This window comes from Aotus nancymaae, unplaced genomic scaffold, assembly GCF_030222135.1.
Source record: "Aotus nancymaae isolate 86718 unplaced genomic scaffold, 86718_ANA_hifiasm-v0.15.2.pri h1tg000018l, whole genome shotgun sequence".
Lineage (NCBI taxonomy): Eukaryota > Metazoa > Chordata > Mammalia > Primates > Aotidae > Aotus > Aotus nancymaae.
In genome coordinates this window covers 19654632-19670918 of record NW_026988430.1, presented here as the reverse complement: position 1 = coordinate 19670918, position 16287 = coordinate 19654632, and the positions used below count along the sequence as shown (strand labels likewise).

The window sequence follows — 16287 nt, the reverse complement described above, 5'->3', positions numbered from 1 at the left end:
CTCCCAAAGTGCTGGGATTACAGGCGTGAGCCACTGCGCCCGGCCCTGTGGTCTAACTTTTAAATTTTAGCCATTGTAATAGGTGTGCTGTGGTATCTTACTGTGTTTTTAATATATAATATTCTGATGATTAATGATATCAACTATCTTTTCCTGGATTAATGTCATTCATATATATTCTCCAGTAAATTGTTCAAATCTTTTGACCATTTAAAAAATAAGATTGTTTGTATTATTATTACTGAGGTGTAAGACTATATATTCCTTTATCAGATATAATTCCTTTGCATTTTGATGACAATTGATTTTTCTTCTATAGTTTGTACATTTTGAAAATATTTACCCAACTCAGGATCTCAAAGATCTGTCCCTATGTTTTTGTCTAGAAGTTTTATTGTTGAAGATATTACTTTTAAGTCTATTATCCATTTTGCTTCAATTTATTAAATTGTGTAGGGTAAGAAGTTGAATTTTGTTCATCTTTGCGTTTGTTTTGTTTCTGGATTTCCAATTATTCCGGCATTATTTGTTGAAAATGCTGTCCCGTCTCCATTGAATTACCTTGGGATCTTTGTCAAAAATTGATAGACTATATATGTACACATCTATTTTGGACTCTTTATACTGTTCCATCAATTTATATGTCTGTCTTTATGACAATACCATGCTGTAGTGATTACTGTACTTTTATATTGCCTAGAAATCAGGTTTCTTTTTCAAAATTCTTTTAACCATGTAACTCCTTTGCATTTCCATGTAGATGTTAAGAGTCAGCTTGCCAATTCTACAAAGAAATCTGGTGGGATTTTTACTGAGATTTAGATCACCTTGAGGAGAATTATCTTAATGACATAGATTCTTCCAATCCATGGATATGTTACAGTACTCTAGGTCTTCATCTTACCAACGTTTTGATGTTTTAAGTGTACAAGTTTTGCACGTTTAATTTTCTGTTTTGTGCTTTTTGATGTTATTGTAAGTGGCTGTGATTTTTAAAAGTAAAGTTCAAATGATTTGTTCCTAGTGTACAGAAATACTATTCATTTTTGTATATTGCCCTTGTATTCTGTAACCCCATTAGTTCTGCTGGCATTTTTGTAGATTCAAGATTGTTTAGGTTCACATTGTATGTAGATAAACACAATTTTACTTCTTCCTTTTAAATTATCTTCACTGCAGCCTCAACCTCCTGGGTCCAAGTAATCCTCCCACCTAATCCTTCCAAGTAACTGTGACCACAGGCACCAACCACGAAACCTGGCTAATTGTTTTATTTTTAGAGACAGAATCTCCCTATGTTGCCCTGGCAGGTCTAAACTCCTGGGTCTAACCTCCACTGTGCCTGGCCCATGCCATTCTTCATATCAGGGTACAAACTCCTTCTAGAATCTGATAAAAGCTAAGAATTCTTTCTAGAAAAATCCCCCATTCAGAATTCTAGGGAAAGAGCTCACAGACTTCTTGAATCCCACTCATAGATCTCAGTTTTAAGAATCCTGATTCATGCAAATCAAGACCACAATGAGATACTATTTCATGCCAGTCAGAATGGCAATTACTAAAAAGTCAGGAAACAATAGATGCTGGTGAGGCTGTGGAGAAATGGGAACACTTTTACACTGTTGGTGGGAATATAAATTAGTTCAACTATTGTGGAAGACAGTGTGGCAATTCCTCAAGTATCTTGAACCAGAAATACCATTTGACCCAGAAATCCCATTACTGGGTATAGACTCAAAGAAATATGTCATTCTACACTAAAGACACATGCACTCATATGTTACTGCAGCACTATTTACTATAGCAAAGACATGGAACCAACCCAAATGCCCCTCAGTTATAAACTGGATAAAGAAAATGTGGCACACATACATTATGGAATACTATGCAGCCATAAAAAAGAATGAGATCATGTCCTTTGCAGGGACATAGATGAAGCTGGAAGCCATCATCCTCAGCAACCTAACACAGGAATAGAAAAGCAAACAATGCATGCTCGCATTCATAAGTGGGATTTGAACAGTGAGAACACATGGAAACAGGGAGTTGAACAACACACACCGGGGCCTTTTACAGGGTTAGGGGCAAGGGGAGGGAGAGCATTAGGACAAATAACTAATACATGCGGGGCTTAAAACCTAGATGATGGGTCGATAGGTGCAGTAAACCACCATGGCACATGTATACCTGTGTAACAAACCTGCACATTCTGCAAATGTATCCTAGAACTTAAAGTAAAATTGTAAAAAAAGGACATTCTGACACATGCTACAATATGGATTAGGTATCTAAAGTAGTCAAATTTCATAGAGAGAAAATGTAGAATGGTAGTTGCCAGGGGCTGAGGAGTTACTGCTTAATGGGAACTGAGTTTCAATTTTCAAAACAAAAAAGTAGTGGCAATGGATGGTGTTGATGGTTGTAAAACAATGTAAATGTACTTAATACCAATAAACTGAATAAAATGAAAAAAAAAAAAAGGATCCTGATTCATAGAAATCAGTAAACAAAACATGAACACTTAGTTTATCTATATAAAAATAATGCTAATTATGGTTGCTTACACAAATAGCTTACATTTCCAAACCATGTGGTATAGAAACTATTTTGCACATAAGTATGTCAGATTAACTTTGTTATAAATTGGATTTGGTTATTAAATTAAACTAGAATCAGGCTCCACTTTATCAGCTGTTGTGCACGTGGCACAATTTGCCTACGCACAATTTTAAAAGGAAACATTAGAGAGACCATTTCTTAGGAGCTAGAAAGGTGCCTTTTGTTTTATCTGTACTTTTACCACTTACAAGCTTAGCAAGTCCTTTAAACCCTGGCCTTCAGGAACTTCACTCTTAAAGGGAATACAATACTTTCTTTAGAGGCTTCTACAAGGGTTTGGGACAATGCAAACAAGGTGCTCAAGCTGTACTAGATCCTAAATAAATGGTGCTATTTATGATGAGTCGGTGTTACACAACTAGTGGCTATGGCACCCAGGGCTTCCAATGCCATATCATCAAACTGGCATGAGATTCCCGAGTTCAGCGGACAATTGCTTACTTTGTTGGAGGAGAAGCAGATGTGAAAGGCTGATAAATGTTGACATCCCCAAGGTGCCGGGGCACCAGACGTGAGGTTACAGCATGTCCTTCCTTTGCTAGTCCAACAAAGCATGACTTATGAATGTCACTTTTTTGGCTTTTCGGGAAGCCAGTGTAGTATCTAAAGTGGCTTAATGATCCAGAACCATCACACATACAAGAACCAGTTCAATAATAACATCTTTTCCTTCCTTACTGTTGACTTCCCTGTTTTTCTTTCTTTGCTCAGTGAATATCAACACAAAGACTAATTAATCTTCTTACAGTTTTTTTCCCTTCCAAGAACATATTTCCTTGTCTGGTTAAGGGCAATCACCTTCCCTGACTCCTTCGGGAATAACGGGTGCATTTCTTACAGTTACATCCACCGATTTTCAGGCCAAAGTTTTCACACATTCAGTGGAAGGCAGTGTGGCATAGTGGAAAAGACAGAGGGCGAAGACTCAGGTCACCTGGTCCCCGTCATCATTTCTGCATCTGTCTATTTGAAGTGGGCGGATGGCTGTGCCAGTTTCCTCAGTTGTACAGCGCAAGAGGTCCCGCTTTGGGTGAGCTTTTTTCGCACACATGGTAAGCGGTGATCGGCAGGACCCCGGAGCCCTCTAGGGCGTTCGGCTTGGATTGCACTTGCACTGGGTGGCCGACTGCGACGGTGGCGCCGCGTCGCGAACGGCGGGTTGCGCGCGCATCACCTCCGCTGCTTCCGGATCCAGTGTCTTCGTTACCAGGGGAAAAGAGCGGCGCGCTTTCCGGCGCAGTCGCGGCGCGTCGCAGCTGTCATGGCGGAGGCCGTCTGGAGCACTGACACCGGAGGGGCTGTGTATCGCTCCCGGGACCCCGTGCGCAACTTGCGCCTCCGGTAGTCACCGCCCCAGCCCCGAGGTCCCATGCTTTTATGCCTTTAGATCATTCCAGCCTGAACTCGGTGTTTTGAGGCCCCCACTTCTGCTTACAATCCCGGCCACTTCGTCTCCGGGCTCCCCACTTCTCTCACTATCCGTACCCCTATCCACTCACAGCCTCCAAGAACCCCTTACAGACCCACCCAAGTCCATTCACGTCCTTGTTGCTCCTAGTTTCTTAGAGCCCTGTGTCCCCACTACACCCTCTCACCCTCACCCTTCCCTGTAGGACCGCGCACCCCACCCACCTCCTCTCCATTGTGGCACCCAGCACACCTTGGCAACCCCACCTCCTCTCTTTTGTTTCCCTCATCCTTGCTTTCCCTCATCTCCCGGTTGCGTGTCTGCTAACGAATATTTTGGGTTTCTCTTTTCTTGACAGAGTCCGCCTGCAAAGAATCACATCAAGCAACTTTCTTCATTATCAGCCTGCTGCCCAGCTGGGGAAGGACCTCATAGACTTGGCCACTTTCAGGCCTCAGCCAACTGCCAGTGGGTGTTACGGTGGTGATGTACCATCTAATAATAATTCTGATACGAATCAGAATTGTGGCCAAACATTGTGAGATAAATATGATATGTTATAGATTTACCTGGCAACTTCCATACTATTTGTGGCATTTTTAAAAGAGAAAACGTGCCCCAAACTCTAAATACACATATAAACACTTTTAAAAACAACTTTCAAATTGGAGATTGCTTGAAAAATATGCATATGATGTGCATATGAACATCAACTGTGTTCTTGTGGTTTTCCTTATCTGAGAAACCAAAAGAATGAGGAGGAGAGTACAGAGTGCTCGTGTTAGGTCACTTGTCTGTCAGCTTTTATTGTTTCTCTTTCCGTTCAGACCTGTTCGTGGGCAAGAGTGTGGGCTTGGTTATGAAACATGTTTCTCTGAAAAAGGCATACTCAGCTAGCCAAGAGTGTATTAGATTAGATCTGGGTTTTCTTGTTTTGTTTTGTTTTGAAACAGAATCTCATTCTGTCGCTCAGGCTGGAGTGCAGTGGTTTGATCATAGCTCACTATAACCTTGGTCTCCGAGGCTCAAGCCATCCTCCTGCCTCAGCCTCCCAAGTAGCTGGGACTACAGGCTCATACCATCACACTCAGCTAATTTTTAAAAAGTTTTGGTAGAGAAGAGGTCTTACTATGTTGTCCATGCTGGTCTCAAACTCCTGGGCTCAAGTGATCTTCCCACCTTGGGCCCCCAAAATGTTGGGATTACAGGCGTGAGTAACTGTGCCCAGCCAGATTTGGTTCTGTTAAAAAATCATTTGTTTGCCTTCACTGTCCTCTCCTGATACTTGGCCTCCTAAATTTCAGTGTTTGTGATTCTACATATATGGCTTTAGAAATAGTAAAGGCAAAAATGCCAGGGTTATTTTCTAGCAAATGCAGACATTTGGGACTGAGGAAGGGCTGGCTATTCAGATTATATCTAAATTTCAGTTTCTTATATCCAGTTAGAGTAAACATTTCCAGGAGGAGGCTGGGTGCAGTCGCTCATGCCTGTAATCCTAGCACTTTGGGAGGCCAAGGCGGGTGGATCGCTGAGGTGGGTCAGGAGTTGGAGATCAGTCTGGCCAACATGGCAAAACCCCATCTCTACTGAAAATACAAAAATTAGCCAGGTTGGTGGAGTGTGCCTGTAATCCCAGCTACTTGGGAGGCTGAGGAAGGAGAATACCTTGAACCCAGGAGGCGGAGGTTGCAGTGAACTGAAACAGTGCCACTGCACTCCAGCCTGGGTGACAGAGTGAGATTCCATCCCACCCAAAAAAAAAAAAAAAAAAAAAAAAATTCCTAGAGGATATTTCCTTTATTCAAATTAAAGTAGTGATTAAGATTTCTTGGGTCCTCATCTTGGCTTCTGCTCATACCAACTCTCATATACAGCCTCTCTAGCATTTCTCTAGATTGAGTGTTTAATAAATTGCTGAACTCCAGCTGGTTTTCGTGGCAAATACAAGAATAGGGACTTTGGTTATAATCAACCACAGAGGAAGAAGTGGTGCTGGTCTGGCTCAAGCATTTGACTCACTCTGTTGTCTTTGGAGGTGGACACCGCCCAGAGGAAGACGAAGAGGAGGAGATTGTGATTGGGTGGCAGGAGAAGCTCTTTAGCCAGGTGAGCCAGTGTCTCGTGTTTGCTCTGTCTATTCCACCTGGTCTGCCTTCATGTGGCTGGTGATACATATTGCCAAACTGATTTCTAGACAGATTGTAACAGTTTATACTTTCCCCTGTTGTGTTTAAGGGACAGAATGACTTAGGGACTGCCACTACTCAGTTTTATGATTCTGGGTGAGGCACTTTTCACCTCTGGGCTATATGGTGTCTGTGATAGCAGACTTGGATTAGACCATTAGTCTGGTTCCTTTTAGCTCTAATATTCTTGGCTCTCCTGCCATCCATTAGTTTAGAGATGGTCATGAAAACATGTCAGATAGCATCAACTCTGTAGAACTGATTTGATTAAACAGTTATAAGAGAAAAAATTTGATGTATTACAGTGATGTACACATCTCTGTTTCCTTTTGGTGACCTCAGTTTGAAGTAGATCTGTACCAAAATGAAGCGGCCTGTCAGAGTCCTTTGGATTATCAGTACCGTCAGGAGATCCTGAAGCTGGAGAATTCGGGTGGCAAGAAGAACCGACGAATCTTTACCTACACTGACTCCGATAGATACACCAATTTGGAGGAGGTATTGTTCTTTCCAGGGTCTCATAGCTTTCATCTTTGCTTCCTCTAGTTTCTTTTTTTTTTTTTTTGCCACACTGAGTTTCTGTGTGTTACATCAGAAGCCTGGTAAGGGGAGACAGTAGCATACCTAGAAACTGCTGTGAGTTGCTGCTGCTGGCAGCCAGGCTGGAATAGCATGGGCACAGTCTATAGGTGGTGGGGCTGCTGCTCCCTTCTCTGCCTGCTGAAAGGCCTAGGGGAGCTGCCATTATCTCTGATTATATGCTTATAGAGGGCATGCTAGGAGAAGTGACCACTGGGCTTGACTTCCTCCATCCATCATGAAATGAGACAGGTGCTAGAGTCTAGAACAATCCAGATAAAATTTATCAGGGGATTCAGCCCAAACTCTGAGCATATGGGCTTGAAGACGAATTCAGTATAGCTATGGAAAATGGCTTATGTCCTCAATTTGCCTATGACAAAAATACCCTTGTGACCTTGTTTTACATTTTCTTTAGTCACTGCATTTCAGTTGTTTCTGTGTTCTCAGTAGGATTTTAAACTTCTCGAGGGTAGAGCCTATATTTTCTGATTTTTGTCTATAACTCTATAGGAACAGGTATTCAACAAATGTTCTGGAAAGACTGACATGCTTTCATTAGTAGAGCTGTGGATTGATAACATATAAAGTTTGGGTTGAAAATTAGCCAGGCACGGTGGCATGCACCTGTAGTCCCAGCTACTTGGGAGGCTGAGGCAAGAGGATCACTTGAGCCCAGGAGTTCAAGGTTGCAGTAAGCTATGGATAGTACCACTGTACTGCAGCCTGGGTGAGACCCTGTCTTTAAAAAAATAATATAAATTAAATAAAATTTGGGTTGTCTGTTTTGGAAAAGCAAATAAAAATGCAGTTGGTGCTCAGTTACCATGTGAGGATTTCCCACAAAATACTTGTATCCCATTTGGCATTTTCTAACCACCTTGTTAACTTCAACATCTACCAGGCAAACCAACCCAACTTTTTGTTGGTTTGTGCTCAGAGACTGCAGGCTAATTTTAATATTCACATAAATCACTCATTTTTAAGATCCAAAGGCAAACCAAGACATGGTAGAAGTCATCTTTGGGTTGTTTGGCCGCTGCCCCCTCCATTAGCCTGTATAATTGTGAGGCAGTGGAACCGGCGGGGTTCAGGTCCTGATGAGGTTTCAGAAGGAAGACTTCCCTTCAGGTACTTGGCCCCCTGTGGCCCTGACCAGATGGCTTACACAGGGCTGCTTGCTTTTCTCAGCACTGTCAGAGAATGACCACCGCAGCCAGCGAGGTGCCTTCATTCTTGGTGGAGCGAATGGCAAACGTCAGGCGGCGCCGGCAGGACAGGCGAGAGATGTGAGTGCGGGCATGGGGTGGGGGCGAGCTTTTACTTTTTATTTCCCAAGGTTAGGTAGTTTTGAATTTTTATCAGTGGTTATATGTAGTATTCAAGTATTACTTTGTAATTAATATAAAAAATAAATATAAAATGTCTTCCTCACTCTTCATGTGGACATTTTCCCGAAGTGCTTCAGAGAGAGAGAAGGGATGTCATTTCTGTTTGTCAAGTATTTTGCTCTCCGCTGGGGTATGCTCCATCGGGGTGTGCCAGGAAAGTGACCTCTCTGTGGTGTCTCCCAGGGTGGGCAGCATCCTCAAGTCACGCATTGTCACCTGGGAGCCCTCAGAGGAGTTCGTCAGGAACAACCATGTCATTAACACCCCTCTTCAGACGATGCACATCATGGCAGACCTGGGGCCCTGTAAAAAGTGAGTGAAGCTTCTCACTGCCAGCCCGGATCCTCATCCTCTTCTCTCACCAGCTATCCTCTTCCTGTTATTATCATCCTGGGTTAGAGGGGAGGGAGGGACTTTTTCTTCCTTTTTTTCTTAGTTGTACTTAGAAGAAAGTTTTACCATGTCAGTTCTCCCTATAGCCTCTGTTTTCTCCCCTGAAGTAGGCTCAGTAGCTCTTCCTCTTTCCCTGGAAGACCGGTGACCCTCAACCTCGGTGTTTTCCTGATTTCTAGCCTTGGCTATAAGAAGTACGAACACGTCCTGTGTACTCTGAAGGTGGATAGCAACGGTGTGATCACAGTAAAGCCTGACTTCACGGGCCTCAAAGGACCCTACAGGTCAGGAGAGGAAGAAAGGGGTAGTGGAGACTGGCATTCCTTCCCTTAGTTGCACTTCTTGTCCCTAGTCAACTAGACTGTCAGAAAGTTCTTCATCTGTTCTCACTTTGACATTCCCAGGCAATGGTTCATATTCTGTTCTGAGTCATAGGCCCTTAGAAAACTGGGGACCCTGTTCTCAGAAAATGTGCAACGGCACCAATTTGAAAGGGATCACTTCAGTGGTGCAATTAAGTGACAGTGATTCTCTGTGCTGCTGAATATAGGACCTGACCAGAACAGAGTGGGGTGAACTCAGCCAGGCTTTTCCTCTGGGCTGACTGTTTCTCATCTCTGTGTCTTGGAAATGACAGAACTGTAAATTAGAAATTATCTGGACCAATCTATCCATTTTTCAGGTGAGAGAACTGGGTGTGAGGAATGTTATGCCTTACGGTGACTTCAAGCCAGAAATGGGCCCAGAACCTATACTTTCTGAGTCTAGTCTGGTGCCCTCTCTGCTTTACCCTTTTGTTTCCCTCTCCCGGTCGTCATTACGGCCATGTTTATCATCATATACTTCAGGTGATGTGTATGGACCCTGGTAGCTCATCCCTGGGCTGGAGCCGGAGGGCCCGTCTCTCATGACCAGAGTTGCTCCTTTCTGTGGCTTTGACCTTACAGGATCGAGACAGAGGGGGAGAAGCAGGAGCTGTGGAAGTACACGATCGACAATGTGTCCCCCCTTGCACAGCCGGAGGAGGAGGAGCGGGAACGGCGAGTGTTCAACGATGTAAGCGCAAGTTCATTCCAAGTATTGAAGGAATGAGCCTCAGTACCTGGAGCTGAGACCACATCTGAGCTAGATGTCAGCAGTTGCTCGGGAAAAGCCTCTCCCTTCATAGCCCCTTCTGACTTAGGCAGCATTGCTGATATGTCAGACTGAAGTTTCTGATCATATAGTAATAATAATAACCATTTATTTGAGCGTTTACCATGTTCTGTGCTATGTACTTACCATACCTTATTTCCTTTAGTCCTTACAATAACCCTTTGAGGTGAACACTTTTCTTCTTACCACCTTATAAACAGGGAAACTGAGATTGAGGAGCTAATATAGCTTGTCAGCACGAGAGTCAGGATTCCGTCCCAGACCAGCTGAGTCCAGGGCCTCTGTGCTTCACAGTGAAATGTCAGAGGGTCAGGTGCTTAGGCCTCCAGCTCTCGGTGACCTTTCCCATGATTGCTTTTCTTCTTCCCGTTCAGAGCTGAACCTTGGTCTGGCTTGGGTTGCATCTTGAGTTTGGCTTTGGTTTGTTTCCTCAGCTTTATGGCCGGCACAAGGAGTATCTCAGCAGCCTCGTAGGCACTGACTTTGAGCTGGTAAGTAGCTTGGCTGCCTGCAGCACTGTCAGTTGTGTTTAGCCAGAGCATTCTGACTGTGGATGAGTTATAACACCTCTCTTAAAGGTTTGAAGTATACCCTACGGTATGAAAAGGAAGTCAAAGAATAGCACATAGAGTCCTCGTTACGTGTTTCGAAACACTGCATGTTGATCTAGAACTGTTAATGCCTAGAAAAAGGTCTGAAAGGCTACACATGTGCCGTCGGTAGCTTTCTCTGAGGAGGGTGGGATTAGAATGTGGTAGATGGGGCCGGGCGCAGTGGCTCAAGCCTGTAATCCCAGCACTTTGTGAGGCTGAGGCGGGCGGATGATGAGGTCAAGAGATCAAGACCATCCTGGCCAACATGGTGAAACCCCGTCTCTACTAAAAATACAAAAATTAGCTGGGCGTGGTGGCGTGTGCCTATAGTCCCAGCTACTCGGGAGGCTGAGGCAGGAGAATTGCTTGAACCCAGGAGGTGGAGGATGTGGTGAGCTGAGATCGCGCCATTGCACTCCAGCCTGGTGCCTGGCGACAAAGTGAGATTCTGTCTCAAAAAAAAAAGAAAAAAGAATGTGGTAGATGGGTAGTGGGTGGTGAGAGGGATATATTAGGGATTTTTGCTTTTTAGTCCCTAAACTTAGGTAGTTTTCAATTTCTATCAGTGATAATGATTTATGTATGACTTTATAATTAATTTAGAAAATAAATATAAAGATGAAAAATGTCTCCTTCACCTTTCATGTGGATATTTTTTCAAAATACACCATAGAGAGGCAGGGGTGCCATTTCTGTTTGTCACATATTTTGGCTCTTAAAAAATATAGGCCTGATGCAGTGACTCATGCCTACAATCCCAGCACTTTGTAAGGCTGAGGTGGAAGGGTCATCTGAGGCCAGGCGTTTGAGACCAGCCTGGGCAACATAGTGAGACCACATCTATAAAAAATAAAAAAAAAATTAGCCAGGTGTGGTGGTGCATGCCTGTAGTCCCAGCTACTCATGATGCTGAGGCAGGAGGATGGCTTGAGCCCAGAAGTTTGAGTTTGCAGTAAGCTATGATCACACCACTTGCATTCTAGCCTGGACAACAGATCAAGGCCCTGTCTCAAAAAAACAAAGAAAGAAAAGCGGTTTAGGTCAGTTATTCTGTGGTGCTGTTCTTTGTCTTTTCTCATTCTAAGTGTTCCATTTCTAGAACTCGAAACAAGAATAGAATTACTTACTGGTCTCCCTTTCTTTCTCTAAAAAATTAACCTTCGCTGTTTTCATATTACATAAGCAACAGACATTCAGTATTTAAAAGTTAGATAAGACAGATAAACAAATAACTATAAAAGAAAATTCCCTGATTTCTTGACCTCGGCCATCTAAAAAGAACAGGGCATTCTGACTTCCCATTGCACACCATAGGGCGGTTGCTGTTGCTTGGCTAATTTCCCATAATGCATTGTCCTCACTGCCATTTAAATTATGTACTTTCTCCCTACATTATGAATCTTAGGAATGAAGGAAACAGATCTATGGAGAAGTGTCAGGGTGGGGAGTAGTGACAGCCAGGGTCTGACACCCAGTGTCTTCTGCAGAGTTGTAGATGGGGCTGGAGGAGAAGTGCCGATGCCCTCCAGGCCTGCTGATCTTTTCCCACTTCTTTTCACTTTAGACTGTTCCAGGTGCCCTCCGGCTCTTTGTAAATGGAGAGGTAGGTAAGTGTCTTGCTAGACATAGATCTCTTGATGCTTAGGCACGTGCCTAGATGGAGCTGTGAATAGTCTCCTCCACCCTGGTAGAGGCCTTGTCTGCCATACTTGGGAAACTCAGTGATAAGTCTTTCCTGGAAATGCAGAGAGTTCCTGGCCCTCAAAAGACTTGCTCTCAGGGAATGTAGGACCCTCAGGACTGGGTTGGGTGCTAAGGGTGGTAGGAAAATGAGCTAAAATCGCTTCCTGTTTTCTCTCTTAGTTTCAGCCCAAGGCTATGAGTATGACAATCTCTACGTTCACTTCTTTGTGGAACTGCCAGCTACTAGTAAGTAATATTCTTAAGTCTCTCCTTTTCTACCCATTCAGACATTTGGTCAGGCTTCCTTTCCCACTCCTTTGCTGAAATCGTGACTATTCTTTTCAAGGTCATAGATCACATCCACTTTGCCAAGCCTCCCTGCTTTCACCTCACTTGACCTTCCTGAAGCATTTACAGAGCCCACTGCACTGCACGACACACTTCTCTGACTTCTGGCTCCACATTTCTCTCCCCTGTCTCGCTAGTGGCCCCTCAGCCTCCTTGGGTGATACCTTCCCTTCTGTTGATCTTAAACTGTGAGAGTACCCATGGCTAAGCCAAGGCCTTCTTTTACTCTCTGTCTGCAGTCTTCCTGGGCGACTTCAACCATCCCATGGCTTAAATACCATCGATATTTCTCAGACTCCTGGGTTTCTGCATCTAGCCTTAACCTTTCCCCTGGACTCCAGACTCATATCCAGTTATTTCTTTGTCATTTCTGTCTAAAAAGATAGAAATGTCTTTAATTTCTCTTCCTCCCTCAAACCTCCCCTCCCTGGTCTTCCCCATCCTAACAATGGCAGTGTCATCTACTGAGTTGCTGATGCCAAAAACCTAGTTTCCCTAGTTCCCTATAGCCAGCCAGTCTGTCAACAGTTCCTGTCTGTTCTTTCTTCAAAAGCTGTTGTGAACCTATCTGTTCTCTCCAGCACCCTACTGCAAGCCACCACCACCATCTCTTGTCTAGGCCAGTGCTTTCAGTTTCTGACTTATCCTCCTGCTTCCTGCCTTGCTCCCATTTGCAGTTTATTTGCTACAGACACCAAGGCCAAATTGAGCCTTAAAAAATGTAAACAAGTTGTGTCCCTTTTGAGCTGAGAAGCCCAACAGCTTCCCCTCCCATTTAGAGTAAAACATAAACTCCATACCCTGAGTGAGCTGGCCCCTGCCTATCTCTTCCATACAACATTCTAGTCATTCTTCCCAGCCAGGTTCATTCCCACCTTTTAAGGGCCATTTCCTTTGTCTGAAACCCTTTCTGCCATGTCTTAGCATGGCTGGTTCTTTCTGAGTTTAGGTCTCAGCCTGTGTCACTTCTGAGACAGGCTCACTGGACTGACCACCCAGTCCAAATGATTCTCCCAGTCACTCAGTCCCTTCCCCGTTTTATTTTTAGCATAGCACTCATCACTACCCAGTAGTCTCTTGTTTGCTTGTTTTTTGTCTGTCTCCCTGCTTCTCCAAGAATGTCAGCTCCAAGAGAGATGGTGATCTTTTCTATTTGGTTACCAAGATATAGTAGCACATAGCAGGCACTCAGTAAGTGGTAAATGAATGATTGTGTGAATACATGAATACAGAAACTTTGTCTTTTTCTTAACTACTTGCTTTCCTCCCAGGTGAGCTTACTATATCTGGTCTTTGGCTTTCAGACTGGTCAAGCCCAGCATTCCGGCAGCTCTCAGGAGTAACACAGACCTGTGCCACCAAATCCCTAGGAATGGTATGTAGAATGAGAGCAGGCATCTGGAAGGGAATGACATCTGCTCCTGGGATGGCATTTGCAGCTTTATCAGGCCAAGTGCTGTGCACCTGAGGAGGATTCCAGAGTTGGGTGACTTGAGTGTGGGTTCTGCAGAGCTACCTGGTCCGGAGGTCCTCTGTTTGCCTTTTGGAGGATGGCAGCAGCCTGTATTTGGGTGTCCCTTTGCCTCTCAGACTCCTATTTCCCACCTGGGTGATAATTTTTCTTTTTCCCTTGTGAAGATAACCTTGTCATTGTCCACAAGGAGAACAAATTCCAAGGGTGGCCTTGCCCACCCCATGACACTCCTTTTTATAGGACAAGGTGGCTTACTTCTCCTACCCATTCACGTTTGAAGCCTTCTTCCTCCATGAAGATGAATCTACTGGTGAGTAGCTCAGCGGTTGATCTGGTCCTTGGTTCCCCTCAAGTAGTGCTATCTTGGTGAAGGCCGCCTGTGACCTGGCCACTTCTCATTGCTCCCAGATGCGCTCCCGGAGTGGCCTGTGCTCTACTGTGAGGTCCTCTCACTGGACTTCTGGCAGAGGTGCCGTGTAGAAGGCTATGGGGCTGTGGTGCTGCCTGCCACTCCAGGTAACTGCTTGTCCCCACCTTTCCTGTGGCCCACGTGCCCTAGGCCCTAAGAACAAGACTAACACTCAAATGCATCTGGTGAGGGGTGGGGATAACTGGGAATTAGAAGTGATGTGGCCTTGGCACTGACTTCCTGACAGTCTCTCCATGTGCTTCGTGCTCCTCTGATTGGACTCAGGGTGAGAAGCTGTATGGCAAAATTGACTCAGAGCCTATGTGTATTGAATGAATCAGCATTCAGTTTGAAATAAAAGCATCTGTTTTTTGCTGTATGCCAGACATTGTGCCATACTTCTCATTTAATTCTCCCAGCCACTCTGTAAGGGGCAGGTGGTATTTCCATTTTACTAGATGAGGAGAATGAGGTCCAGAGAGGTTAAGAAACCTGTCCTGGGCATGCAAGTGATAACTGGCAGAGCTAAGATTGGAATTTCTCCCTGATCGATTTCCAAACAGGTGCTCTGGGTAACCATGATAACCCTTACCAGAGGCCAGGTCATCACCAGACCAGGTGTTTTAGCTGAGTCTAGGCCTGTATCATTGCTGGGGAGTCACTGAGGGGTCACACGCCCTTTCTGGACCCGGCCCCCGTCTCCTATTCCGCTGTGCAGGCTCACACACCCTGACAGTCTCTACGTGGAGACCTGTGGAGCTGGGCACGGTGGCTGAGCTGAGGAGGTTTTTCATTGGCGGCTCTCTGGAACTGGAGGACCTCTCCTACGTGCGGATACCAGGATCCTTCAAGGTGACTTCACACTGGGAACTTATGGTCCTGCCTTTCTATTCTGTAGGAGGTGGGATCTGGGTCAAGACCCCTTAGTTGTGCATTGCTTCAGTATTACTTAGCTCCTTCCTTCCTGTGGCTTAAGCTGGAAGTCATGACCACAGTTTGAACCATGTTCCAATATCTACACTGCTATCGTAGGAGGGCTCTGGAAAATAGTATATTAGAGATTTCCCCTGGTCCCCATCAGAATAACTGACCCTTTGTTTCCCTTGTCACTGAGGGCCTCAGTAATCAGATGTGGAGAGGACTCACAGTAAGCGTGTAAGACTGCTACTTCTCAAATGAGGTTGGACTGTTCCCTGGTTTAGTTGGGGGAACTCAGTATTAGTCTTGAGGTGATAGAGTCTGGGTGATGGAATAAGGTTTCCCCAACAGAACCGTGCATCCCAAGAATGGGATTAAGAATGGGAGGGAGGCCAGAATGGTGCGGGGGTATCTAGAGACTGCAGAAACCTGATGCTGTCTCAACGGCATGCCGCAGGGGGAACGCCTGAGCCGCTTTGGACTCCGCACAGAGACCACAGGCACTGTCACCTTCCGCTTGCACTGTCTGCAGCAGTCCAGGTGAGTGACCTGGGCCTCTGCCTTGGGGCACCTTACCCCTGAGGGCTGGAGAGCAGCCATAACCATGTGGCTGGCCTCCCTGCAGGGCCTTCATGGAATCGAGTTCCCTTCGGAAAAGAATGCGGAGTGTGTTGGACCGTCTGGAAGGGTTCAGCCAGCAGAGTTCCATTCACAATGTGCTGGGTATGTCCCCTTCCCTGGCTGGCCACCCCGAGTCAGCATGGGCCTGTTTCTCTCTGCACTGTGGAAGCTGAATATCATATCTCCTTTCCTTACAGAGGCCTTCCGTCGAGCCCGGCGCCGCATGCAGGAGGCCCGGGAAAGCCTCCCTCAGGACCTAGTGAACACCTCTGGGGCCTTGGTCTCCTAGTTCATGGCAGCCCTGGCCCACAGTGCAAAAGGACAAGATGAGAGATATCGGAAGCCAGTGCTCTCCTGCCTCTTCGTCTTTCTGATTAGAGACCACATTGGTCTGCTGAGAACCAGAAGAGCTGGGAAATTCCCAGCTGGCCACTCTGCCTAGCCGTCTGTGGGGTCCTCTCCCTGCTCTGTGGAAATAAAGCCAGAGACCCTGTGGCCCCCTTCATG

General features: G+C 45.2%; 2 protein-coding genes across 3 annotated transcripts in view; one reads left to right on the top strand and one right to left on the bottom strand.

Moving 5' to 3' along the window:
* The window catches only part of LPO (lactoperoxidase), a 49111-nt gene extending 45475 nt beyond the window's left edge, over window positions 1-3636 (bottom strand). The window contains exon 1 of the mRNA XM_064378393.1: window positions 3061-3636. The gene's annotated coding sequence lies outside the window, so the exon portion shown is untranslated. The remainder of the gene's footprint in view (window positions 1-3060) is intronic.
* A 217-nt stretch (window positions 3637-3853) lies between these two features.
* MKS1 (MKS transition zone complex subunit 1) lies at window positions 3854-16285 on the top strand. 2 transcript variants are annotated; one of them, XM_012445500.2, is made up of 18 exons: window positions 3854-3960; window positions 4386-4495; window positions 6066-6136; window positions 6559-6714; window positions 7987-8084; window positions 8370-8498; window positions 8759-8863; window positions 9527-9635; window positions 10169-10225; window positions 11892-11934; window positions 12191-12256; window positions 13663-13733; window positions 14073-14142; window positions 14241-14348; window positions 14960-15093; window positions 15617-15699; window positions 15785-15882; window positions 15978-16285. In XM_012445500.2, the coding sequence occupies exons 1-18, from the start codon at window positions 3881-3883 to the stop codon at window positions 16067-16069; spliced, it is 1680 nt and encodes a 559-aa protein (XP_012300923.2). In that variant the 5' UTR covers window positions 3854-3880; the 3' UTR covers window positions 16070-16285. The 2 variants fall into 2 exon arrangements, with proteins under 2 accessions (XP_012300923.2, XP_012300924.2); XM_012445501.2 differs by lacking the exon at window positions 8759-8863.
* Window positions 16286-16287: the final 2 nt, after the last annotated feature.